A 26,854-nucleotide genomic window follows, 5' to 3' on the forward strand; every position below is an offset into this window, starting at 1 on the left:
AGGGTACGCACATGACGCCTACCGCTCCGGCAAGCATCGGCGGCGACATGCAAAGCTTCCGACTCCAGAAAATATGTGACACTCAGGCGGTTCTAGACAACGAGATAACGCATCATCGACAGGTGCGGAAGAAGTATAAGCGCGCCTTCGCCGTTACCCATGTTGTGTCTGTGGCATCCGGCATCGCTGCAGGGGCGCTTTCCAGCGCCGGGGTGGGGGTCTCTTTGAGTGGGATAGGGGTTCTGATCGGCGGTCCGCTGGCAGGGGTCGCTGGGCTGGTCGGTGTCGTGGGCGCGGGGGTAGTCTCTAGGGGTCTTACGACCAAGGTGGCTAAACACGAAGACACGATGGTTTTAGCGGAGAGTAGGAAAAACTCGATCAGCGAGCTGGTCTCTAAGGCTCTGCAGGACGGGCATATCTCAGACGAAGAGTTTCGGCTAATACTTCAGGAACAAGAGAGATACTACGCGCTCAAGGCCGCTATCAGAGCTCGACACGGCCTCGCACCGCGTGAGAAAAAAAGCAGGAAAGGGCCCTCCCTGGAGACACGCGAAAAGATGAAAAAGAGGCTGCGAGAAATTCGCGAGGAGTTTGGGAGCGAGGTGTTCGAGTAGAACTCAGGTTTAAACGCCACGCCAGCGGCTTTGAATATACGGCCGAAAAACGGTTATTCCGCGCTCCGTAGGTTTTGCGTAGATTTATCCATCTACGCGAAGTGGTCCCGACGTAGATGGATATTTAGCAATTTACGCGGGGCCTCATCTGCATGAGACGGGGCTGGGGGGCTCGGAGGGGCGCGCCGCGCCTCCCAAGCCTAAGATGGGGTTGGGGGGGGTCGGAGGGGCCCGCCGCGGCCCCCAGGGGGGTTTCACTCAAACCACCCAGTCCCCCCCTCCACCCTAAATCCTACACAGGACACTTGAACATTGTTGGGGTGGGGCGTGGGCGATGATTCAAAGAGGGGCATTTTAATTTAATTTTTTATGTCTATGCCAAATATCTTTACATCATATCAGGGCTGCATCACAAACACCAGCATATTGTCTCTGTGATCAGCTGATTTTAGGCCATAAAGCATCATTCTGAACAGTATAGACAATATAAGCGAGGTGTTCGAGTAGAACTCAGGTTTAAACGCCACGCCAGCGGCTTTGAATATACGGCCGAAAAACGGTTATTCCGCGCTCCGTAGGTTTTGCGTAGATTTATCCATCTACGCGAAGTGGTCCCGACGTAGATGGATATTTAGCAATTTACGCGGGGCCTCATCTGCATGAGACGGGGCTGGGGGGCTCGGAGGGGCGCGCCGCGCCTCCCAAGCCTAAGATGGGGTTGGGGGGGTCGGAGGGGCCCGCCGCGGCCCGCCGCGGCCCCCAGGGGGGTTTCACTCAAACCACCCAGTCCCCCCCTCCACCCTAAATCCTACACAGGACACTTGAACATTGTTGGGGTGGGGCGTGGGCGATGATTCAAAGAGGGGCATTTTAATTTAATTTTTTATGTCTATGCCAAATATCTTTACATCATATCAGGGCTGCATCACAAACACCAGCATATTGTCTCTGTGATCAGCTGATTTTAGGCCATAAAGCATCATTCTGAACAGTATAGACAATATAAGGCACTCGTGCCTATTATCGGCCACTTCCTATTATCGGCCACCTGAAAATAATGTCAAATATTTCGTAAACTACGAAAAAGAAGCCGAAAATGACCAATCGATTCGAAGAAACAACGTCTGTTAAACATGTTTTCGAAAGCTTTTTACGATTGTTTATTATTTCGCTAAGCTACGACAATTTATTCATACGCACCGTAAAATAGCGCACGAAAAATTGTCTTTTACTTGAAAACGCGAGGACGAAAAGAAGCTGTAAAAATCTTCAACGTTTACCGATCGCGATGAAAATCGCTCGGCAAATCCGCCACTCTGTTGTTGCCCCAGGGTGCTTTCTGGTCTTTGTTTCAGCCTCGGTTTCATGTGATCTTTCATTGTTTGGCCCTCGGTTGAGCGAATGCGAGTTTCGCCGTGCAGTTTGACACGCGCGCGTAATGTCAGTTTTCAATCGCTTAGTACCGGGCCAAATAAAGCTTAAATAAGAATTGAAAAGCACTTTTGCAAACTACATTTATCAGGGATTATTATCTGTGGTATTTTAGCTAAAATGAACCAAGCCTGGCCGATAATATGTAAGGGTGGCCGATAATAGGAAAGTCAAACACTCTCTACTAATTATTGTTTCCTCTCTAAACAAATTGGTAAATTCAAAATGTTTTTGTAGAATACTTATGTTGAATAGTCAAAGAATCTTCATTGCAAATAATGGGGAATGAATTTGTTTTGTTCGCGAGATATCTTAGCGTAAACCTAAAGTGGCCGATAATAGGCACGGGTACCTTAATGATTCTATTGTAGTCTTTATTTATACATGACATTTCAAACTAATGAGGAAAGATACACAAACATCTTACCTAATTTTCACCACACTTCCAGATGACATAGTTAGTGACTTTATCCACTCAATGGAGTCACCGCAAACACATTACATCTGCACGCTGGCAGAAAATGCAATGCTTTGCGGGTCAGAACAAAGACTACAAAACGAACACTTTCCTTTCGTTTTTTCTAATAAAATAGACTCAGTGAATAGATAAATTCATTGGACTGGCACCCTGGCATTTAATCGAAAGCTATTTGAAAGGACTGAAGAGTTGAGTTGAGGGAGGAACTTCAGCGTGAATTAAGTTATAAGTACATATCAGTTGTTGATTACTCGATGTTCGTCGTGAGTAGTGCTTCGAGCAAATCGGCGTTCTGTGTCGTTGAGGTTTCCTTTGATGAACCAAGACGGGATTTGCAATCTTGTTGTTAATCCTTAATTCTTTTGAGTCGACCTTCGTTTCCTTTAGAAAGCTCTATGTTAAACCAAGGTGCGTCGGTCTCAAAAAGGATTTCGCCACCATTGCAAATGGCCGTTGCACTGTTGTCTCAAAGACTGAACTTCTGGCTTTGGTCTCTATATTTGGGGGTTGTTTTGCGGCTGTTCTTTCGGTTGAATCTGCTATCCACAATAACAAACTGAGTGGAGGCTCGGAGGAAGGAAAAGAGTGGGACTAGAGCAAAAGGACTGATTGACACTGGGAAAATGGCGCTAATTTCAAAAGCAGCCTCCATTCACAACAAAAAAGACGGAAAATGCCGTATTATTACAGCACGTCGAAGACAAAAAATACTATACATGCAACAGAAACCACATTAATTATTAAATTAGAGCTTTGTTGACAATAAAAAGTTGTTTTTATTATGCTTTATTCGAGCTATGATTCCCCCCCTTTGATAATGTTACCAGCCGCCATGTTGGATACTGATTAGTATGCAAAAAAGGGGGCGGAGAGATCCGTTTTATACCGCGCGTTCTAGCCTGCTAGCCGGCTCGGCTCTCATTGTGGATTATTCGGAAATGTTTTATTTTGGAATATTGGGAACCCTGTGCGCACCTCGGCCTTCGCGCGCGCACAGGGTTCGCAATATTCGAAAATAAAACATGAATAACCCACAATGAGAGCCGGCTAGCAGGCTAAAATCTTTCATTCCAAGAATTTTATAGATCCTTACGATCGTGGGATTGTATTGAGAATCAATGGAGAATCAATACAATCCACAGATAAAACCGCAAATCGGAAACAGGAGTTCCCAGAGTGCCTTTCGCTTGTGCATGGTTTCTGATTTCACTTCCGGTTCCGAAAGCAAAACAAACGCAGTATCACATCAACAGTAAGCGCGCAAACGTTTTTTTTTTTTTCAAACAAACGTCATTCTTTCCCATTCTTATCGCAAAATGCCCGTCTTTCTCGATGAGATTCTTCTTCAGATCTTTCGATACTTTGATGCATTTATTTTGACCAAGATCTGCTCGGTGTGTAAGCAATGGAATAGCATTTCAAAAACTCCTTCACTATGGCGCCGTCTTGTACTTCGCAGATGGCAATCACAAAGATTTCTATTTGCAAACGTTCCTCCATCCAGTGTCAACTGGAGAAAAGTCTACCAAGAAATTTTTCAGCGAGGAAACTTCTCTCCAGATGATATGAAATACTTTATTTCAAGTCGAATTGGCGAAGACGAACTTGTTGTGGCAGAACTTCGCGAAGCCATGCTTCAACACATGTCAAAAGTACTTGTCAAGTGGGCCGCCTCACATCCGTTTGATGGCGAAGACAACGCTAACTATCCCCAATTCAATCGAAATTTCGACTTTTACTACGATACCCACAATCTCCAATGGACATTTATTGACAAGCGGCAAGAGTACATCGAGGATTTGATGGGCTACAAACTCTCCTCCAAACTGTCAAGAAGGGCACGCTATATTCGACCGTACCAAGTTATGGCAAGCTGCACGATGCTCTACCGGTGGCTTGTCCTGTTCCGATCACTGTCTCACGACGACCATGGCCTCACATTTTACCGAATTTGGCGGCAACATTTAAAACACAGGGAGACCGGATTAGTATTTGAGGTTTGTGACTGGAAGGCTGCAATGTCATGTAGCTTTCTTAATGGAAAACCTCCACTTGGATCCTACAAGGATGACTGCCTAGAACTGATGGATCTCCTATCTCACCCAAATTTCATAATGCATCCACATGGACTCCCAAGTGGAGTACGTCTTCTTGAATTAAACCCCCCTGATTTCTCATCTTCTGACACAAGCCTCAGCCGACAAACCTCCACTTCCTCATTAGTGTCTCAAACAATTAATGTCACTGATATTCGGCTAGGCCCCAAGCTCTGGGGAATGAGTGGTACAGAAAGTGATGAAGAGTCAGACTCCTACGACAGTGGTTATTTTACTAACTGTGAGTATTTTATCAGTGTCAATCACTGGGATGTTGAAGAGCAGCACACTCTACAAACAAGTGTTGCTGAATCGTGGTCTGTCATGTTCACCAAAAGGGAACCACACTTGTACCTGGTATTTGATGTGAACGATGAAAGCTGGTATTTTTACCCAGTCAACAAATCCATCACTGATGACTGGAAGGATAGTTATTGGGGAGTAAGGAATATTCAGTGTGATGATGTAATACAGTCGTATCAAGTCCTGCCTCTCCATGGGACAAGGGTGGAGCCCATCCCAAGCTGCCTTGCTCTCTACCGGCTGATTTGTCTATTTGACTTGAATGTCAGACACTATGTTAGTGTTAATGAGGCTGATGTATGGTCTGTCAAGCTTATTCACAATCAGACTCAGGCTTGCGTTGAATTGAAGGATCATAATGGTGAGTGTTTCTTGAGCTGTTTGAGTTCCAAGCTCAAGTTAGCAGGGTTCCACTGCACTGTGTATGTAGTGTATATGAAACATGGGGTGGCCATCTCCCCTCCCCCTCACTTCTCTTCTACTACTGTATCTGCCCATTTTTGCAGCTTCATTTGATTTTTGGGACTCAAGGGCTGCCTAGCAAAGCAGTAAATGGCTGCAAGAGGAACTATTAATTTGTATGAGGACCAATGAGCTAGAGAGTACAGTATTATATGTTATTATTATTATTTGTTATTAGCTAAATCATATACAATATGAAGGGTGAAAAAAAATGAATTAAGCTGAATTCTCTTTTTTAGGCTGGTTTGAAGTTCTTGTTACCCTGACAGAAGAGCTTTTGGCAGAGTTAAACACTGTGAAAGTGAGACCCCACATTGAAATGCAAAGCTACTCAAAGACAGCTACCTCAGATTGCATAGAGGCTATGAATATTGGAGGGCTGAATTGCTCACATGTTGATGATTATGATGGTGATGTTGATGATGACAATGATGAAACAGATAACTGTAGTATTTTTTCTGAACCAGAAAGACAAGAAAGTCTGTTCCACTATATGGACGGCTTCCATCCTCCAGACATTGAAGATGATGCTATTAATTTGTATAGTGATGAGCAATTCAAGGGTGGCAAAGCTGAGGGACGAGAGGGGGGATCCATTGAATCAAGCAACCTTGAGTTATTCAAGTCTGATGTGGTCACCTTGCTGACCCTGCTAATGAATGAGAAATTTGGTCATCCTTATGGCACAATAGCAGGGGCTGTTGCATAATATATTTAACAATTACACTACTGTACGATTTCAAGTTTTCAATGAGTCAATAGATAGTCAACAAGGCACGTAGCTCATAGAAAAACGAGAACGAGTAGTCTAATTGTTTTAGTATAGATCCACTAACATACTACCTTCAAATAAATGACGATTTTAATAATTCTCAAAAATAAATAACTGCTTTTGGTGTGAAAATGCTGGCTTTTTCGCTACTCATTATCTATGGCTCAATAGATAGTGAGTACAGGAAAAAATAGATAGTGAGTACAGGGGCCAATCAAATTGCGAGATTCATGATAGTATGTGAGTGGATTATACTAAATGTGTGTAGTATATATACAAAGTGCACCCCCTTCCTACCCTTCTGTGCCAAGATTTCTGTGTCGCTTGTTTTATTTTGACACAAAAAGCTCTGCATGGGAGGGTATACCCTTCTAGGGGCTACTTGAATGTTCGCTGTCGCTCATTTTGCAGTTTGGGGGTGGAAAAAAAAATTCTGTTACCTGCTACAGTAAGCAAACTGGGGGCACCGCCATGCCCCTGCTACAGTAAGCAAACTGGGGGCACCGCCATGCCCCTGCTACAGTAAGCAAACTGGGGGCACCGCCATGCCCCTGCTACAGTAAGCAACAAACTGGGGGCACCGCCATGCCCCTGCTACAGTAAGCAAACTGGGGGCACCGCCATGCCTCTGTTACAGTAAGCAAACTGGGGGCACCGCCATGCCCCTGTTGATCAATTTTCCTAACAAAAGAAAATCCAAATTTCAATTTTAAGCAAAAGATACAAAGATCCTTGTAAAACAAGAGATATGACATCACATATATAAGAATAAAAGAAAAAAAATTGGTGTCTCAAGAGTCTTCCTTACCCTTTTGCAAGTCTTAGAACAGCGTGGCGGGGGATGAAGGGCAGGATTTTTTTTAGATAGTATTTACATCCTGTATTTTCAAAAAATCATGTCATTGCTTTAGCGGGGGGGGGGGGGGGGGGGGGGGGGGTTTCCGAAAATACGCCGATTCACTTTTTCTTTTTAAAAAATCCGCCGCACAAAGTTTTGCTTCCATCTTAATCCGCAACGATAGACGACAACAATCGATGTATTTTTTTTTTTTTTTGTTATTTGAACAGGTACGTTTTAAGAATCCGACCATCCGCTTTGCTTTTTCTTTAAAACCACAATCCACATGCCATTTCAGGCCGGATCTGCCGATCTGAAAAACTTGGCAAGTCTTAGAACAGCGTGGCGGAGGATGAAAGGCAGGATTTTTTTTAGATAGTATTTTCATCCTGTATTTTCAAAAAATCATGTCATTGCTTTAGCGGGGGGGGGGGGGGGGGGGGGGGGTTTCCGAAAATACGCCGATTCACTTTTTCTTTTTAAAAAATCCGCCGCACAAAGTTTTGCTTCCATCTTAATCCGCAACGATAGACGACAACAATCGATGTAATTTTTTTTTGTTATTTGAACAGGTACGTTTTAAGGATCCGACCATCCGCTTTGCTTTTTCTTTAAAACCACAATCCACATGCCATTTTAGGCCAGATCTGCCGATCTGAAAAACTTTCCCCCCTTCCCCTCCCGAGTCACACCCGCCACCCACCCCCTTTCACGACGTTGGAAATGACGACTGAGAGCCTTGCTTTCATGGCAAAATACGTTCCCCGGTGATAATTGTTGCATTTATTGAGATAAAAACATGAGCAAGTGTAGTGATAATCCGTATTAACGATAAGCGATAGTAATTGACAATCTTATGTTTAGAGCCTCGCTTCCACGTCAAAATAGCCACGTGACCTTCTTAAATCGGTTTGTGGGTTCTACCACATCATATCACATAATATAAGAAATCTGAGCAAATTTGGCTGAAAATAGGCTCAAATAAGCGGTAGTTATTAGTCAATATAATATTAGAGCCTCGCTTCCATGTAGAAGGGTCACGTGACCTCCCAACATGTACTTATGGTATAACATGAATAATACTATCCCCTAATAAATCTGAGCAAGTTTGGTGACATTTGGTTGCAAATATGTAAAGTTAACTGCAATTTCTCAGCCTCGTTTCCATGCTGAGCAATTTGAGGCCCTTCTTTAACCCCCCCTAGTAGCTTACCCAACAAGTTAAAAAATTGCCGACAACATTTTTTGTGTTCCTTAGGGTCCCCTCAACACTTCTAGATAGGTGGCTTGTTCTCTTCACAAAAATCCCACGGGAATATACATGCTCCCTGACTATTTTTCGAAATGCCCTAATACGCTTGAGCACAGACATTACCCATGATCCATTGTAAGCATTGACTGATTCAACATGGCGCCGACCGCAGCAACAGAACAGAAGAAAACTGAAAAGGAGAGCAAAAAAGACGAAGCTAAGGCTAAAGATGAACCGAAAAGAGAAGAAGAAGTCGAGTTGGTGGGTAAAATCAGTTGTCACGGCGTTTTTACAAGTTATTCTTTTAATCACGAGACGTAATCGCCGGTTTTTGCCTTCTTTCAACTACCATGCCGGCCGTGACTCATCAAAATAAGACAAAAAAAATGTTTATTTCTCCTATTTTATGAGTATTTTTGATACTCTAACAGAGTGAAGAAGATAAACTACTTCAGGAGGAACTCACAATGCTGGTGGAAAGGTTGAAAGTAAGTGAAAAATCTCAAAAACTTCACATGAAAAAAAAAAAGAATAATGATAATGACAGACTTTGTCACTCACGTTTTCATTTCAGGAGAAGTATGAGCTGTAGTTGTAAAGCTTTTTTATACGCTAAAGGGAAAACATAAATTGCCCACCAGCCATAAAATACTTATATTGACAGCTATTTTCTTGAGATCTGGGATAGGAAACCACTGTTCCCAGATTGTGGTCAATCTTATTGTCCCATATTTGTCAGGATTTTTATGAGTTCCATTTATAGGAAATTTGTGAAAAGTTGTTTAAGAGGCTCTCCGTGTAAGCTTTGAGCAACTTGTGACATAGCCCAAAAATCGAAAAAAAAAGCTAGGAAGTAAAGGTATTACCCACGTAACCCTCATCATATGCCATATGGATTGAGTTATTTTGGTGAGAAAACTAATGGATATTTACCCTCGAAAATATTTCAAAATAATACCCGGTTTTTGACAATTTTTTGGTTAGAGTTGGCTTATTTCTAAAATCTTGAAAATATTCATTTTTAGACCATTTATGTTTTTGCTTACACATGATATTAGGCCGTATTAGTAGGAATTAGTAGGGAGATTCAGATAAAGTGTTTGGTATTTTCGAAAAGCTCAGTAGACAGGGAAGTTTTTGGTAAAGTTATTTGCGCGGGTACTCTCATGTAGGTTATTTTTTACAAGACCTCGAGATTACCCTAAATTGCTATAAATTTGCATAACAAAAGCAGCATGTCGAAATGAAAGAGACACAAAAGTGTGGACACGAAATGTGAGTATAATTTATGTGCAGGGCTAGGGCTCATCAACATTTTGTCACGGCTCCGGGGCTGGAAAACTGTCCATAACTGTCTCACCTTTTAAGCTCTGAGCTTATCTAAATACTTTGTATTACAGCTTGTATATGTCCATTTCGTTGGGCTTATAATGTTCTGGTATTCACTTCATGTTCGATGTTCATCTGTTGACGCTTGAAAAGGACAATCATTTCTCTTCCAGTGAAAAAAAAATATATATAAGTTTATATGTAAAAATGCAAAATATAGACACGAAGACTTTGGCTTTGAACAATGCTTTAAAAAGGTAGAATAAAAGGTCTCAAAAATTTTCTTGACTGCGATCATTCTCCAAAAACTCCAGAGACTATGAACAGAAGTGACAAATCTAACGAAACAATTAGCAAAGTTGTGCACCTACAAAAGCTGGCGATTGCACCAAAAAAGGTGGATACCCTTTGATGCAAAAATGAGAGATTAAAGAGACTTTTTTTAAAGTATGTATTTTTTTCGTAATTTTCATGATTAGGGCACAGGCCTTGTATGTGAAAATTTGATCCCGTTTTTCAGGGTGTTTGCCTGCTCCAATTTTTTTCTATGCAAGAAACCATTAACAAAACTGTTACAATTAGTCCGATGTTCGCCCCTTTTTTGACGTAGATTGACTGGACTATAATACGGGCTGCATCACTCGTGCACTTAATAGCTGAGAAACTAATAGTAGTACAGATGATTGTCCCTACTTATGAGCCCCTGGGATTAAACATGGGAGCTAGATGTAAAATTATTCAACTCCCTCCCCCCTTCTTTTGAGCAACAACTTGCAAAGGCTCCTCCACCGGAGCGGTGTTTATGGGTAGGATTCAAGGTCCCCTCCCTCCTTCGGGTCCTTCCTTTTTACATAACCTTGAAATTACATAACCTTGCCTTTTTCATGATATTCCAGGAAAGAAATGTGTCGTTGCACAAGCCCGCTTTGGAAGCACTCCGCTCACAAATCAGGGCAAGCACAAGCTCCATGACATCTGTGCCCAAACCACTCAAGTTCCTGAGACCCCATTATGCTAGCATGAAGGAGGTTTATCAGGGCTGGCCAGATGGAGAAAACAAGGTAAACCAAATGGAACCCCCTCTTACCCTTATACTGAAGCCCTACTTTTGACTCAAATGAATACTACTTGAGTACCTAAGAAAAAATGAATTGAGTAAAATAGTAAACAAAACCACCCCACCAAGGTATGGAAGCTGGATGGGCAAAAAACTTGCCCTGTATAGTTGTTAGTTGAATCAATGGCATGGATATATTTACAGTACTGACTGAAAGTAATGCAAATGAAATTGGCCAAAGTTCGCTAAATTAGGGCCTTTTGTTCTCAATCCGAAATTTCAGATGTTTTCACTGATGTTCGGTTATGTTTTTTTTGGCAGTTCATGCCAGCAGGAATTTCAGCATCCCAATTTCAGCGAAGTTTTAGGGCTAATGTTTTCGATTTTGTTTCAAACTACAGTAGACGCTGCATTTATTGACATGGTAATGTATTCTAGATGACACAGGTACTACATTCTTTGCAATATTCTTACGAATAACCTCTCTCAAACCCCTGCTTTTATGCATTATACATGTAAGTTGTCGAATAGGGATTCTGCTTGGTTCTCTATCACGATAAGGTACAGATTTGGGTTTGTTTATTGACCATTTCCTGGCACACTCAGAAGCAAAAAAGGATTCAAATCGAGACCTCAGACATTGTTTAGAGATAAAACTTTCATGCATTGTATTTACATCGAGAGACAAACTGACTGTACAGCTTTTCAAACAAATCACAATTGCTTTCTAACGACATTAATAATTTGTCCATGGACTGCTGTAGTCTTATATAATACAACTGACACGAGCGCCATAAGACTAATGATTACATGCTACAGTAAATACAATCACCTTTCTATTCAACTATTAAAACAAATAAAAAACTAGTTAATAGCACGAAAAAGTTAATCATTCTATTGTCTTCACGACTTACAAAATATAGAAGGAAAAGATTGTTTTCCAACCTGGCGGAATTCTTCAAGTTCACTTCTTCTTTTAGTTCAACATCTTCACATGGTTCTTTGCATGGTTCTTTGCATGGTTCTTTGCTGAGCAATGTAAAACTGATTAATTGATAGGCACAATAAGATCATTTTGAAGAGAAGGGGCAATGTGCAGGTGGAGGACGATAGAAAATGTAATTGTAGGAAAAGGGAAGACTGTCCTTTAAACGGGGAATGCCTTGAAAAAGAGAGTTTACCAAGCTAAAGTAGAGACAGGGGACAAATGCGAAACGTATGTACATAGGTCTTACAGCAAATGAGTTTAAGACAAGATGGAGAAATCACGCTTCTTCATTTAGAATTGTAAGTAGGAGAAACGAGACGGAATTGAGTAAGCACATATGGCAGTTAAAGGATAGGAATATCAATCACACAGTAAGTTGGAAGATAATAGCTAGAGCAAAGACATACTCTAGGGAAACTAAGAGATGTAATTTATGCACTACAGAGAAACATTTTATAATTATGACGCCAGAGATGGCAACACTTAACAAGCGAAACGAGCTGGTTTCCACATGTAGGCATTGCCCCAAATTCATTCTAAAACTTGGTAATTATTAGGCGTTTTTAACTGCACGCGCATAAAATGTGCGCACCATGTGTAACGGTTTTTCAATTCATGCACATTTTACGCACCATTTGTAACGGTTTTTCAATTCATGCACATTTTACGCAGATAAACATTGATGTCATATATATATATATACATTTGAACATGCTGACAGGGGCCAATAAGAGCGTGCTTTTTTATCAAGATTGTTTTCTAGCCAATGCCAGTGATCCCAAAATATTGGACCCGAACATGAAAATTTTTCAGTATCTGTATCAAGCCCTCTTCTATCGCTCCCCGGTATATACTTCATAGGGAACGATAAAAGGGACTGACACTTGGGCAATTATGATTATGTCACATCACACCATTTCGCATTTTATGAGTATATTTAACACTAGATAAGAACAATCTTCGCTTTAGTCCTTTGCTTTTTATTTGCATTGTATTTACATCATAGCAATGTGATATATACTTCCTATGTGTTTGGCATTTATTTTCCTCGACTTCTCGCTTCATGGTTATTAACCTAGAGTTTTAATTACAGGTTACAGTACTTATCTGTGATAAAACAAAGAATAGTTTCGAGTTTGAGTGATCGTGTGGAATAAACCAACATCTTTCCCGATAACATCAATCTTTATTTGTCAATGATCCTTATCCTGAAGCACACATTGCTTGGTCATTTCTTTGTTACGTTATGTTCTTGTCTTCCTAAATACTGTGGAAACGGTGGCTGAAAGGCTTTCTTCCCCGGCGAAAACAAGATGAAGCACGCACCTCGAGTGTCGGTAGTGAATAATTATGCATATTTTAGTCCTCCAATCAAATCGCTTGCAAAACAATTGCACCAAATCGATTGTTGTTTCAAAACAACAACAATCGATTTGGTTGCCAATAGGGCTTTAAGACTTGTTTCTGAGGCTTTCTGCCTCCTTGATCTTTTCGCATATCAACCCTATGAGGCAACAAATGACTAAAATTTTCGGACTTTCACCACCACACTCGAAGCTCATGGCGCTAACAAATACATGGAAATTAATAAAGCTTTTACCAAAGCCCGTTTGTAAAATCGCTAAAGAGCAGAGACTCTATAGCAGACCTTTCCTTATAATAATTGCAATCTTTAAGACTTAAAACTGGTTCTGAAATAGGTGCGGAGTGCACAGTTGAAGGACGAGCCTCGGCCTGTTTTAGATTTTGTCACTTTATTTGATGACCTGTCGAAATAAGCCAATCAGCGTGCTCCATTCTTCGGCGTATGGAAAACATGCAAAAACCTGGGGTCTTACTGTCGGCTCTCCTTTTTCCTTTCCCTTGCCACAGGAATCCCGAATCTCCGGAGAGCCAGCTAGCAGGCTAACCTTTTCCCGCTGATAAAAAACTTGTGTTTTGTCTGCCAACAAACATTAGTATCTGTACGTTCTCTGGATTTTCTGCTGTACATATTAGCCCATCCTAAATTTGGGAAGGTGAAATACAGCAATTTGGGCTAGAATATGTTTGCCCTAAAATCGTAGTTATTGCCGTTTGAGAGCATGTAAAACCAAAGAATTTCAGCTGTATTGAAATTTGCTAATTTCAGGTGTCCCAGTTGTGCTTGACGTAATTCAGCAAACACCGACCAATTTTGTTTGCATTACTTTCTGTCAGTACTGTATTAATCTAATTGTTTTGCAAATTAGCGTTTCTTGGCGGATATCATCTCTGTGCTTGCCATGGTCAGTGAAGGCAGAGAGTGTCTACAGTTCAGAATGTTGGGATCTAAAGAATCCCTGGAATCATGGGGACATGAATATGTGAGGTATGTCATGGAATTACTCAGGGATAACATGGGGACATGATAACATGGGGACATGATAACATGGGGACATGATAACATGGGGACATGAATATGTGAGGTATGTCATGGATTTACTCAGGGATAACATGGGGACATGATAACATGGGGACATGATAACATGGGGACATGAATATGTGAGGTATGTCATGGAATTACTCAGGGATAACATTGTACATGTAAACTTTATAGCAAGAGTTCAAGTATTAAGTTGTACCAAATTTATTCGGCATGCTTCCCATTTTTCAGTAGTCCATGGTTTCAGTTGAAATGCAGTTACAGTTCAGCCTGGAAAAATTCTGCATGAATTTTTCACGTTTTTGTGTGTAGTTTGAGTGTAATTAGATTCATACATTTAAACTACATGCACCTTGAGTTGACTACACTCACCAAACCACGTATATCACTTGTTTGCCTCATTAACATGAAATCCCTTGATTGTATTTGAGGCTATAAAGAAGAAGAATTATGTATTTTTTCTCTATCACTTCAAAGTTAATAATGACAGAGCATTTGATAATGCTGTACATTTATTATTATCATTGATGCATTGTTCTACATCTATAACACCAATGAGGTGCACTGAGAGCTTTGCAGGCTACAGAGCTCCAAGGTCTTCCCTGCTAGCAGAGGCCTTTTTTCTCGGTATTTCGCTGGGCTGGCGTTCGCGAGGAAAAGATACCTCTGCCATGGGTCGCAAGTCTGTTTGATCAAACCGCCGTCCACGATCGTGGACGGGGGATCCAGAGCGCATGCTCCATTCATTAATTACTGGCCACTATTTGAGCCCACAATGACTAGCGCATGCGTGAAGCGTATACCCGCTGTGGGACAATAAGCCCGCATTCGAAACAGCGTCCTCCGTAGAAATATCACGCGACGAATTATAAAAGAAGCCATTCAATGCCTTGTCTTCATTCAGAATTTTTTCTCTTTTGACTAACGAGTCAATCTACCGTTTACAGCTTTTGCATATTTTTTCTGGAATTAGCTGATCTAAGTTTACCAAAAAGTTTTGTTACTATTTGTTCGAGTCCAACTGTGCGATATTTAATACATTGAAGAAACTCGCCTGCCCAGATGTCTTGGAATTTATCCCACAAACAAGACAAAACTCGTCTTTGCTGCGTTTGCTGTTCAATCTTTTAATGACGTTTTAGGTGATTGAAATTGAACAGTTCTTTTCTTTTTTCGAAAGGGAACTAACCGGAACTTGATTCATAATTTGCGACAAAAATTAGCATATTTACAGCCTTTGCGCAATGGTACGGGTTTTGGCACGGCATACGGTCGCTTGGAAACGCTCACGCATGCGCAACGAAAACAGTTTCGACCCATGGCAGAGGTATCTTTTCCTCGTGAACGCCAGCCCAGTGAGATACAGAGAAAAGAGGCCTCTGCTAGCAGGGAATCCAAGGTCATGATACACAGTACACATCATTGTTAGCCTGTAAAGCTGTGTGATGTAGATCATGTTTATAATATATAGATTTAGGCACTGCCTAAAAGCGGAGCCAGCAATGAACACCTTTTGTGTTGACTGACGAGGTATTTTTGGGGGATCTAGGATCCTGCTCTTTACTAAGATTTATTTATTGTACCAACCAAATGGATCCAGGCCTTGTTCAATAATTTAAATTATGTAGTACATCAAAGTTAACAAACACAATTCCTGGTGTAAATATGGCTGTCAAAGTTGTCAAGAGTCTAAATTCTTATGTCCCATCATAGAAGTTCCATTATGAACATATGTATATTTTTAATCAAAACAATACTCCGACAAGCTTTGCCCTTGTGCAGAATGTGTAATGGACGTAACAGCATTCCAAAGATTTGAAATAATATATTTAGACTGTTTAGATGCCATACTGTACTTTTTATGAATTTATTTAGTGGCGATTCTCTCCTTCATTGGACAGAATATTCAAAATGTCTGGGAATTAAAATCCAAAAATATATCTCCTTTCATGCATTACATATTGGTGCGCGCACCCTTTAATAATAATAATTAATAATTTATTGCATTTATATTGCGCAATTATCAATATAAAAATGTTCAACTGCGCATTACATCGAGTATATAAAACTAGTAACAAATGCCAAACTATAATAATATTAACGATAAAACTATGAATAATGTAATTGCAATAGACCTATGATAAAAATAAAAGGAATATATATATATATATATATATATTAATTATAAATTAAACGCTTCTTTAAATAAAAATGTCTTAAGTGCCTTTTTAAAACTACCTAGAGAACTAGTGCACCACTAGTGCACTATATTCTTTACCATATAGTGGCCTTGTTGTTGGTGGCCTACTCCAAAATGAATGCAATGAAGAAAAAACAGATTGATTTTGGGAGCAAATCCTAAAAAAAACTTCTAAGGCATCACTGACAGTGCTAAAATGCTAACTTTTAATTTCAAACCAAACCCTTTCATTGATCTATGTTTGGGGTAGAGAGGAAGCAAAGAATATTAATTGACCAAAAAATAGTCGAAGGGAGAGGAGATATAAAGGAAATTGACTCAACTTGAAAGGTTTGGTGAAAAAAAATATAACAGTATGAAAATAATTTGATTGAGCATTTCTTGACCCATATCCTAACCCTTTCACCACCACAGGCCTCTAAAGAGGTCATGTCTATGTTTTCCAAGCTATGTGAACAGAATTCTACTAGAATTCTAAAAAGAACAAGGTTGTTGCTCTAGTGTTATAAAGTTTAAGTATCTTGACCTAAAAAACCCTTCCCCTTAATAAAAGTTCCATTAATGTACATTTGTAAAGCTACATTCTGACAAGCTTTGTCCTTGCGAAGAACAAGTAATGGATGAAACAAAGATAGAATGTGTCAGACACAATTTTAGATAAGATGCAATACTGAAGTTTTAATGTACCATTTTAAGTGGTGATTATCCATCCTCATGGGAATTAATATATAACAAATATACATCCAGTAATGCATCATATTTTGGTGCTTTTAGAAACCCTGGATCTAACCATTCCAATGAAATAAATCTAAACCTCTAAAATAAAAGTAATGGGAAAGAGACTTGGAAAGGAAATCCATAAGAAGATATAGAAGTGAAAGTACTAAATGAAAATTTCTAATTTAAAAATCAAATCTGTTCATTAATTTATTTTTGGTGTAGAGGGAAATAGCAAAGAGCATCAATTGCATAAAAATAGTCAACAGGGAGAAGGAAAAGGAAGAAATATGACTCTTCTTTAAATGTTTGAAAAGACAATAATGTGATAATTATATTCAGTACTTTCCTAAAAATATCCCCTTTCCCATTATCTTTAGGTTAATAGAAAACTGTTTTCTTTACAGATTTATTATTTAGAAAGCATAATTTGTTTTTAGTTTTATATAATACAAGTATCTTGTTCTAAAAAAAAACTATTGAGTGTGTACTGCTGAATCACATAGTAATGCCCTAGTCATTTGAGCCCCCTCCCTTATGGTCCTGGGGAAGTCAGGGGTTAATGTGGGGTTTTAGATTACTTTTTAACCAGAATATATCAAGAGGGGTGGTGGTATTGACTGTTTATGACTCTTAACTTGGAAACAGGCTTTTATTAAAGTCTAATCCCCCACCCTTTTCTGGGACCATGTGTGTGGGGGTATCAAATGACTAGTGAATAAGAACTCCCTACTGTTAGCTTTCAAGACATGGTTTTCAATTCTCATGTCTCCCAGTCTTTAGCATTCATCTTGGCCCTCAGGTAGTCCCTGGTTTATAAAAGAGTGAAATTTCTTACAAAACAATCTTTTCATCAAGACATTGATAATCTGACTAATTTCCACAACTAGTTGAAAAAAAAAATAAAGGGCGTTGAATTTTGTTTTTGCTTTTTATCCTCGGTAAGGAAAATTTCTCTTGTAAGTTGAAAAAGTTGCTGTATCTTTTAAGGATATGTATCTTCTTAGAACTAAAAGCACAGGGTATAAAGACAAGAACGGTCTTCTTTAGCAGTATATGACAAATGCAACACGATATTGGTTAGCCTTTATGAAATATTTCAACACAATCAATTCAGAAGAATGTCAAAACAAAAGGTTGTATGCTCAAGTAATTTGATTACTAGGTTAAATACTCGCATTCCAATAACCTAATAACTGTCATATCCTCAATAGACAATACAAATCGTTGTCTGAAACTCAACAGTTACTTACTTAAATTTACTAGCTAAAACCAGACATATCCTTACATAAATCTTGGCGTGAATGAATATTAGTAGATCTCCTCTAGTTGATTTTATCCTTAAGTCACAAAATTTGAGGCCAAAAGAAATAATCATCGCGTGACAAGAACTTTTTCCCTTGCTCCGTGCTTGTATTTAGCCGCCATTTCGGGCCGAGTGGGGGCTGGGAGTTGCGCGGCTAACTGACTAACTGGCTGGCTGGCTGGCGAGTTACACCACAGGGTACCCGCTCAATGACCACAAAACCAAGTTGCATAGTAATACCATATTTCTATACCTATGGAGCTCCGCTCGCAGCCTACGGCTACGCAGCTTACGGCTCACAGCCTACGGCTGCGCTGGCTCCGCTATATGTACTGTAGATTGTGTGTATATCATAATCTGAGAGCTTTGTAGCCTACCATTAAAATGTGTTCTGTAGATCAGGTGTACTGTATATCATAATCTCAGAGTTTTTCAGGCTACCAATTTTATTGAGATACAGTGGAACCCTTAGAACCCCAATAACACAATATTTTAGCTCCCTAAATACATAGTATGTATGAGTCATTTTTTCTTAGATAACTTGATTTCTTTTTTAATCAATGCACAATGCCCATTTCCACCTGCAGACACTTGTCAGAAGAGATCAGAGCAGAGTATGGAGAAAGGCTTTGTAAAGAGATCACCATAGAACAGCTAGTTGGTCTAGCACAGGAGATCATCCCATACAACATGCAGCACAATGCTGAGACCGATGCATGTGATCTGCTGATGGAGATTGAGCGGCTGGACCTTCTAGAGGGTTACACCGATAAAAACAACTTCCAGAGAGTCTGTCTCTATCTCACAAGGTACTTCATTTTTCCACCAACGAATAGTTGAAAAGTTTTTAGTTTAAATTGTACTCTGTCTTGCTGCTCGAAAACCTATTTTGTCCTCTATAACAATCTTAGTTAGCCTGATAAAATCTTAAAAAAACTACTGCATCTAATACAAAGTTTTGTACTCCATTTACTAAATTCATTTGTAAATATCTTTAAGCCTCCCAATCAACTGATGGATATGGGTGCTTTTTTACACTTGGTATGTTGCGGGGATGACAATGTGGTGGCTGACCAGTAGGACTTATTTAGTTTGAAGTAAATCTGCTCAATTTTGTAATGATAAATGATTTTTTTCCAGCTGTGTAAACTATGTTCCTGAGCCAGAGGATTCCACTCTGCTGCGTACTGCCCTGAGCATCTTCAGGAAGTTTGACAGACAGCCTGAGGCTCTGCAACTAGCCATCCAACTAAATGATATTGAGCTGGTCAAAGAAATCTTCCTATCATGTACTGGAAGGTAAATTGGCATTTGCTGGTTATGCAATATGTGATTTTCTTGTTACATTCACACATTCACACTATCCATTATTGAACAAGTCTTGTTTTAATTGTTTAATACAATATGAAACTTTAAGTGACATGTTTTTTTTTTAATTCATTGCATTGATTAAATGTTTCAACTCTACTTGAGTTATGAGTTACAATAACATACATTCAGCTTTGTGCTGATGGTTTCCCAATCCAAGAAACAATGTGGTTTGTGCTTTCAGCGAGGAGAAAAAGCTTATCCAAAGACAGATGGCATTTATGCTGGCACGTCAGCAGATTTTCCTGGAGTTGGACGAGGACATGGATGATTATGAAGACCTCATGCTCATCATGTCAAACTCATTACTCAACAATAACTTTCTGAGTCTTGCCCGTGAGGTATTGCACAAATGAGAGTTCTTTTTAAAACTAAGTTGCCCTGTTTGTTATATGGATATTCAATATAATGTTCCTCCCGTTTTTTGGTGAGCATAGACATTGAAAAAGGACCCCACCTTTTTTCCGCCAACCCATGTGGATTTGAGAATAGCAAAGTGCAACCTCTCTTTCGAAAATCCCAGATTTGCCCTTTAATTCTGTAAGCTGTTGCAGATTCTCATGCATGAATCAAATGGAGTCGCCATCATTGCTTCAGTATAACAACTTTATTTTATATTATGGCAACCCTTTTTTTATTGACATGTACATTATAGTGTATGTAAAATTTATGTTTATCCATCACAATTCCATTAAATTATTTGAAATAATGTTTTTATTTATAGTTGGATATCATGGAGCCTAAGGTTCCAGAGGATATTTACAAGACACATTTGGAAAATAAAGGTACTCCCTCCTTATTTAATTGTTTTGTTTCATGTTTGAGTTCCATCATTTTCATAGCTCTTGCTCTTGTTCTTTCACAGGCATTTCAAGTGGTGTATCGTTGGACTCTGCCAGACAAAATCTAGCATCTTCCTTTGTGAATGCATTTGTCAATGCTGCATTTGGAGTGGACAAGCTATTGACAGAAGATGGCAATAAGTGGATTTATAAGAACAAAGAACATGGTAAAGGATGTTATCATAATATGTAATTGTCATCTGTTGCTCCCTAAAATAAGAAGTGCTCCTGCTTAAATACATGATTCAGGTCTTGCTGTATGAGCCTGGTTAAACAAGCATTTCTGGTTGTCTCAACTTTTTTTATGATACATAATTATTGACAAAAAATAAAAAAACGAAAAGTTTATTGTCCCTTGTTTAACTTTGGTTTGCCTTATTTTTTCCAGATTTTATCCAATGCACTTCTTTTGGCTAATTTGCCATGTCTTGATTCCAGGAGACAGAATTTATGGCTTCACTAGTCTAACAAAATCCAGTTGCCAGCCTAGCAAACAGTCGGCAATCGACTGTCACTCAGAAATATGGACTAAGATCTAACAGTTTTTGTATTTGTCAAGTATGCAAATAACATGGCACATTACCTGTATTTCAACTTAAAGACTAGTAATTCAACTGTTTGCAAAAGGCTAGTCAAAAACAAATGATCATCATCTATTCCAGGTATGATGAGCACCACAGCATCACTTGGACTTATTTTATTGTGGGATGTGGATGGAGGTCTGACACAAATAGACAAGTACCTCTACTCATCTGATGATTATATCAAGGTACAATACAGTACATTGATAGAAATACAGCTAAAGATTCAGTAAAACAACTTCAACTGACTTTAACGTACAGGAATTATTTTCCTCAATGTCTCAACTTGCTGTTTATCTCTTGCAGGCTGGAGCTCTTCTTGCTTGTGGAATTGTTAACTCTGGTGTTCGTAATGAGTGTGATCCTGCCCGGGCCCTTCTCTCTGATTATGTCCTCCATAGTAGTAACATAATGCGACTTGGGTCAGTTGTTGGGTATGTACATACATATGGTAGTCGGACATCTACTATGTCTTTTATTACACGTTTAGGTAATCTGTATGTTGTTCACCCATTGCTTGGGTTGTAGAGGACATGGTACACATGTGTAAATAATCTGTATGTTGTTGACACATTGCTTGGGTTGTAGAGGACATGGTACACATGTGTAAATAATCTGTGTGTTGTTCACTCATTGCTTGGGTTGTAGAGGACATGGTACACGTGTGTAAATAATCTGTATGTTGTTCACTCATTTTTTGGGTTGTAGAGGACATGGTACACATTGTGTAAATAATCTGTGTGTTGTTCACCCATTGCTTGATTTGTAGGGGAGATGGTACACATGTGTAAATAATCTGTGTGTTGTTGACCCATTGCTTGGGTTGTAGAGGACATGGTACACATGTGTAAATAATCTGTATGTTGTTGACACATTGCTTGGGTTGTAGAAGACATGGTACACATGTGTAAATAATCTGTGTGTTGTTGACACATTGCTTGGGTTGTAGGGGACATGGTACACATGTGTAAATAATCTGTATGTTGTTGACACATTGCTTGGGTTGTAGGGGACATGGTACACATGTGTAAATAATCTGTGTGTTGTTCACTCATTGCTTGGGTTGTAGAGGACATGGTACACGTGTGTAAATAATCTGTATGTTGTTCACTCATTTTTTGGGTTGTAGAGGACATGGTACACGTGTGTAAATAATCTGTATGTTGTTGACCCATTGCTTGGGTTGTAGAGGACATGGTACACATGTGTAAATAATCTGTATGTTGTTGACCCATTGCTTGGGTTGTAGAGGACATGGTACACGTGTGTAAATAATCTGTATGTTGTTGACCCATTGCTTGGGTTGTAGAGGACATGGTACACATGTGTAAATAATATGTGTGTTGTTCACTCATTGCTTGGGTTGTAGAGGACATGGTACACATGTGTAAATAATCTGTATGTTGTTGACACATTGCTTAGGTTGTAGAGGACATGGTACATATGTGTAAATAATTTGTATAATGTTCACTCATTGCTTGGGTTGTAGAGGACATGGTACACATGTGTAAATAATCTGTATGTTGTTGACCCATTGCTTGGGTTGTAGAGGGCATGGTACACATGTGTAAATAATCTGTATGTTGTTCACTCATTTTTTGGGTTGTAGAGGACATGGTACACATTGTGTAAATAATCTGTGTGTTGTTCACCCATTGCTTGGGTTGTAGGGGACATGGTACACGTGAGTAAATAATCTGTATGTTGTTCACCCATTGATTGGGATGTAGACGACATGGTACACATGTGTAAATAATCTGTGTGTTGTTCACTCATTTTTTGGGTTGTACAGGACATGGTACACGTGTGTAAATAATCTGTGTGTTGTTGACACATTGCTTGGGTTGTAGAGGACATGGTACACGTGTGTAAATAATCTGTATGTTGTTGACACATTGCTTGGGTTGTAGAGGACATGGTACACGTGTGTAAATAATCTGTATGTTGTACACCCATTGATTGGGATGTAGAGGACATGGTACACATGTGTAAATAATCTGTGTGTTGTTCACCCATTGCTTGGGTTGTAGAGGACATGGTACACATGTGTAAATAATCTGTATGTTGTTGACCCATTGCTTGGGTTGTAGAGGACATGGTACACATTGTGTAAATAATCTGTGTGTTGTTCACCCATTGCTTGGGTTGTAGGGGACATGGTACACGTGAGTAAATAATCTGTATGTTGTTCACTCATTTTTTGGGTTGTAGAGGACATGGTACACGTGTGTAAATAATCTGTGTGTTGTTGACACATTGCTTGGGTTGTAGGGGACATGGTACACGTGTGTAAATAATCTGTTTGTTGTTGACACATTGCTTGGGTTGTAGAGGACATGGTACACGTGTGTAAATAATCTGTATGTTGCTCACCCATTGATTGGGATGTAGAGGACATGGTACACATGTGTAAATAATCTGTGTGTTGTTCACCCATTGCTTGGGTTGTAGGACATGGTACACGTGAGTAAATAATCTGTATGTTGTTGACCCATTGCTTGGGTTGTAGAGGACATGGTACACATTGTGTAAATAATCTGTGTGTTGTTCACCCATTGCTTGGGTTGTAGGGGACATGGTACACGTGAGTAAATAATCTGTATGTTGTTCATACAATGCTTGGGTTGTGGGAGGTAAGAATGGGGCACTCTATGGATACATGTGTTGTGATCAAACCTGTGTTTTACTGTCATTGCTCAATCTCCACGGATATTAACCACCATATACAAAGCTATGCTGTCATCCAAATCACTTTTAATTTTTTTAAATTCCAATTTGTGTTTTGTCTGTTTCTACAGTATGTGTAAGCCAAATGGTTTTGGTACTGATTGTACTAGCGGTCTAATGGCCGTCATGACTGAGAAATAGCTACGTGACAATGCTTACATACATACAGTACACTACTTATTAAATTTGAATCACTAACATTACAAAGCTCATAAACCATGAGTTGCCACTTTTAGGATAGCAGACAACCATTTTGTAAGTTCCTGCCAAGAATGTCTGAGAATACCATACATATTCAAATTTGACTTTTTTGAAAAGTCATAGTATAGTTTTGAATAATATGGTAAGCTTCATAATAGGACTGCCAATACAAGTCACATATTACTGATTTGTTTTGCTAAATCATAGAAGCTATAGTATTTACCATAGAATACCTATGTTTCCTTTTTCCATAGGCTGGGTCTAGCTTATGCTGGGTCTAATAGTGAAGATATCTTGTCATTGTTACTTCCCGTACTAACAGACTCCAGATCTAATGTTGAGGTGAGAGGTGAAATATGAAGATCAAAAAGCGACATTACTCCCTAAGTTTTCAAATAGACTATTTGAAATTTTAGGGAGTAATGTCGCTTTAGTGTCTTATATAGTGTATGACTCTTAAATTAAGGTGTTCTGTATTAGTTGCCTAGTGACTATTCCATTTTACTATATGTACTATTTCAGTAACGTCCTTCGAGTGTTTTGAATGGCTTAAAATTATCATCAGTGTTTAATAGGCATGTTGATCAATCAAGAGGAAAAAAATAGCTTTTGAATATTATCAGATAAACGCTACTTAAATATGGACCATTGGAATTTTGGATCCCTAAAACTTCAGAGGAAGAGAAGAAAACCTTAAACAACCGTGTTCCTAGGGCTACCAGAAATTCGACGAAATGGGCATTCAATGCAAATGACAAGGAACATTTATCTTTTTAGGTTGATTTCTCAGAAGTTTATAGCCTGGATGTATATAAGAATTAAGTTATACTACAGGGCGAATAAAGTAATATATCGTTGATTATTTGTTGTATGTTATTGTTTATTTGTCAAAACTGTTGATAATAGTTGAGTAAGATAGAGATTTAGTCTAAGGAACATGCAATATTATATTATGACCTTATGGGGGGTTTTATATAATCCTTCATGACGTCATGATAGCTTTATATAATGGTTCATTTTCATTAGTGTGCTATTGTTCTGCTATTATACCCCAATATTTCCCTGGAGACGATTTCAATTCCGTCCCCACGCTTTATATTTTGGTGGGTGTATTGCTTGGTGTAAAGCATTACTCACGTGTCCAAAGAAGGACATCTGATTGATCGACATGCCTAGTGAAACTGAGGAGTGTTTTCTGTACAGTAGGAAAACTGAAGTATATATTCACTTTTATAAATATGTTGGTAGAAACTTTGGGTGTCATTTTTAGTGTGAGCAAAAAATGTTCTAACTACTTAATCTTGACTGTTCTTATCCCAGGTGACGGGGATGGCTTCTGTTGCTAGTGGTATGGTGGCTATTGGAACATGTAATGGTGAAGTGACATCAACCATCTTACAAGCAATGATGGAACAAACAGAAGTCCAAGTCAAGGATTCTTACTCACGTTACTTAGCTCTAGGACTTGGATTAACCTTCCTTGGTGAGTAACCAAACATACATCATTTTGTAATCTGTACAGTTAAACATGTAAAGTATGAATCTCATTAGCTATAGCAAAGCACAGAATAAGTTGTTATACTTTATGTTTTCAAGTCTTGTTGTTGATTACAGGAAAACAAGAAGCTGCAGAAGCTACCCTTGAAGCCCTGAAGGTCGTACCACAGCCTTTAGGCCGATGGGCATCTATCTTAGTGGAGATATGTGCATATGCAGGTCAGTACTCTTGGACTCAGCTGTATTCAGGGAGGGCTCAGTTTATACATATGTACTGTACAAAGAGTACATACTTTTATAACAAAATATAGCTATTGATGTTTGGTTTTAAAACTGCCTCTGTGCTTCTTGGTTATGGGAATTTTTGTTGGAATGTTTTGTTGAAATGTCTTGTTGTGGCAACTTATTTTTTACAGTCTTACACACTTGATAGGGTTCCAGTCAAACATCGCTTGTCGTTGTAGGTTTGCAAAGATGAGGACGTGCATATCTCTGGTATTATTTCTGTTTACTTGCTTTTCCAGACTTGGGAAAGAAAGATGATTACAATGTTCAAACAATGGATCCAAGTATAACTTTTTCCTGTCATCAAGATAGGTGTTTTATCTATTAAGTGAATGGAATGAAAAGTCATCTCTGGAATGTTTACCAATTCGAGTCAATCGGTTCATTCAAGCAAATGAAATTCAACCAGATTATTTTGGCTTGTTTTGAGCACTACGCTACCTTTTTACCGGTAAGGATGAATGGATAGGATATAGTCAGTCATAAAATACAACTTTTTTTTCTCGCGATATGGACAAAGTTGTGCAATAACCCAAGAACCTTTGCGCCATAGTCGATACCCTCTGTATAATGATAAACTGTGTCACGGCCTCCATCTTTGATTTTGAAATTCCATCTCTCAGATCCATGTTATTTGTGCACTATTAGTAGTGGTTGTGGTCGTGGAAGTGGTATGGTAGTAGCTTTATTTTAAGAGGGTAACACTTAAAAGTGTGATACTTACAAACTTGTGGCCCTACGCAAAAAAAGAATCAAAATTACAAAATATTCAAATTACAATATAATCAGGGCTTCTGGAATTACGCGCTTGTGCGGAAGCGCGTTATTTAGGTTTTTTCCGCGTAATCCACCTTATCCACAAATTTCCTCGTAATCCCGTGTAATTTGGCTAAATTTTGAAAGACAAAACATTGAAGTGCACAGCCGATATGTTCTTTTAGGGTTCTTATCTCTATTTCTCGTAAAAAAGTGCGATATTTCGAACTGAATTTCAAAAACAAATAAAATGACTAGGTGTTCTTTGCTAAACCGCGAAGGCCTAGGACTAATAATAAAATACCTTTTTTAATTGGCCGGTGGCTAGGAGCCAATGAAAACTCACTTAA

At 39.2% G+C, this 26,854-nt stretch overlaps 2 protein-coding genes across 5 annotated transcripts in view; both read left to right on the forward strand.

Annotated features, from left to right (window-relative positions):
• Positions 1–3,740: 3,740 nt before the first annotated feature.
• LOC5504114 lies at positions 3,741–6,943 on the forward strand. The gene is made up of 2 exons (XM_001624997.3): positions 3,741–5,283; positions 5,624–6,943. The coding sequence occupies exons 1-2, from the start codon at positions 3,840–3,842 to the stop codon at positions 6,091–6,093; spliced, it is 1,914 nt and encodes a 637-aa protein (XP_001625047.2). The 5' UTR covers positions 3,741–3,839; the 3' UTR covers positions 6,094–6,943.
• Positions 6,944–8,344: 1,401 nt separating this feature from the next.
• LOC116611809 (26S proteasome non-ATPase regulatory subunit 2) overlaps positions 8,345–26,854 on the forward strand; it is a 49,359-nt gene continuing 30,849 nt past the window's right edge. For 2 of the 4 annotated variants that reach the window (XM_032372385.2, XM_032372386.2), the window contains exons 1-14: positions 8,345–8,507; positions 8,678–8,734; positions 10,472–10,636; positions 13,852–13,970; positions 18,835–19,056; positions 19,388–19,546; positions 19,800–19,956; positions 20,340–20,400; positions 20,481–20,624; positions 21,120–21,226; positions 21,345–21,472; positions 24,221–24,308; positions 25,287–25,449; positions 25,581–25,682. In XM_032372385.2, the coding sequence (XP_032228276.1) occupies positions 8,403–8,507; positions 8,678–8,734; positions 10,472–10,636; positions 13,852–13,970; positions 18,835–19,056; positions 19,388–19,546; positions 19,800–19,956; positions 20,340–20,400; positions 20,481–20,624; positions 21,120–21,226; positions 21,345–21,472; positions 24,221–24,308; positions 25,287–25,449; positions 25,581–25,682 (1,777 nt within the window). In that variant the 5' untranslated portion in view covers positions 8,345–8,402. Of the gene's footprint in view, positions 8,508–8,677; positions 8,735–10,471; positions 10,637–13,851; positions 13,971–14,083; positions 14,149–18,834; positions 19,057–19,387; positions 19,547–19,799; positions 19,957–20,339; positions 20,401–20,480; positions 20,625–21,119; positions 21,227–21,344; positions 21,473–24,220; positions 24,309–25,286; positions 25,450–25,580; positions 25,683–26,854 lie in introns of those variants that run through there. The other 2 variants (XM_048724938.1, XM_048724939.1) reach the window with 2 other exon arrangements.

This window comes from Nematostella vectensis, chromosome 3 (assembly GCF_932526225.1).
Source record: "Nematostella vectensis chromosome 3, jaNemVect1.1, whole genome shotgun sequence".
NCBI classification, from domain to species: Eukaryota; Metazoa; Cnidaria; class Anthozoa; order Actiniaria; family Edwardsiidae; genus Nematostella; species Nematostella vectensis.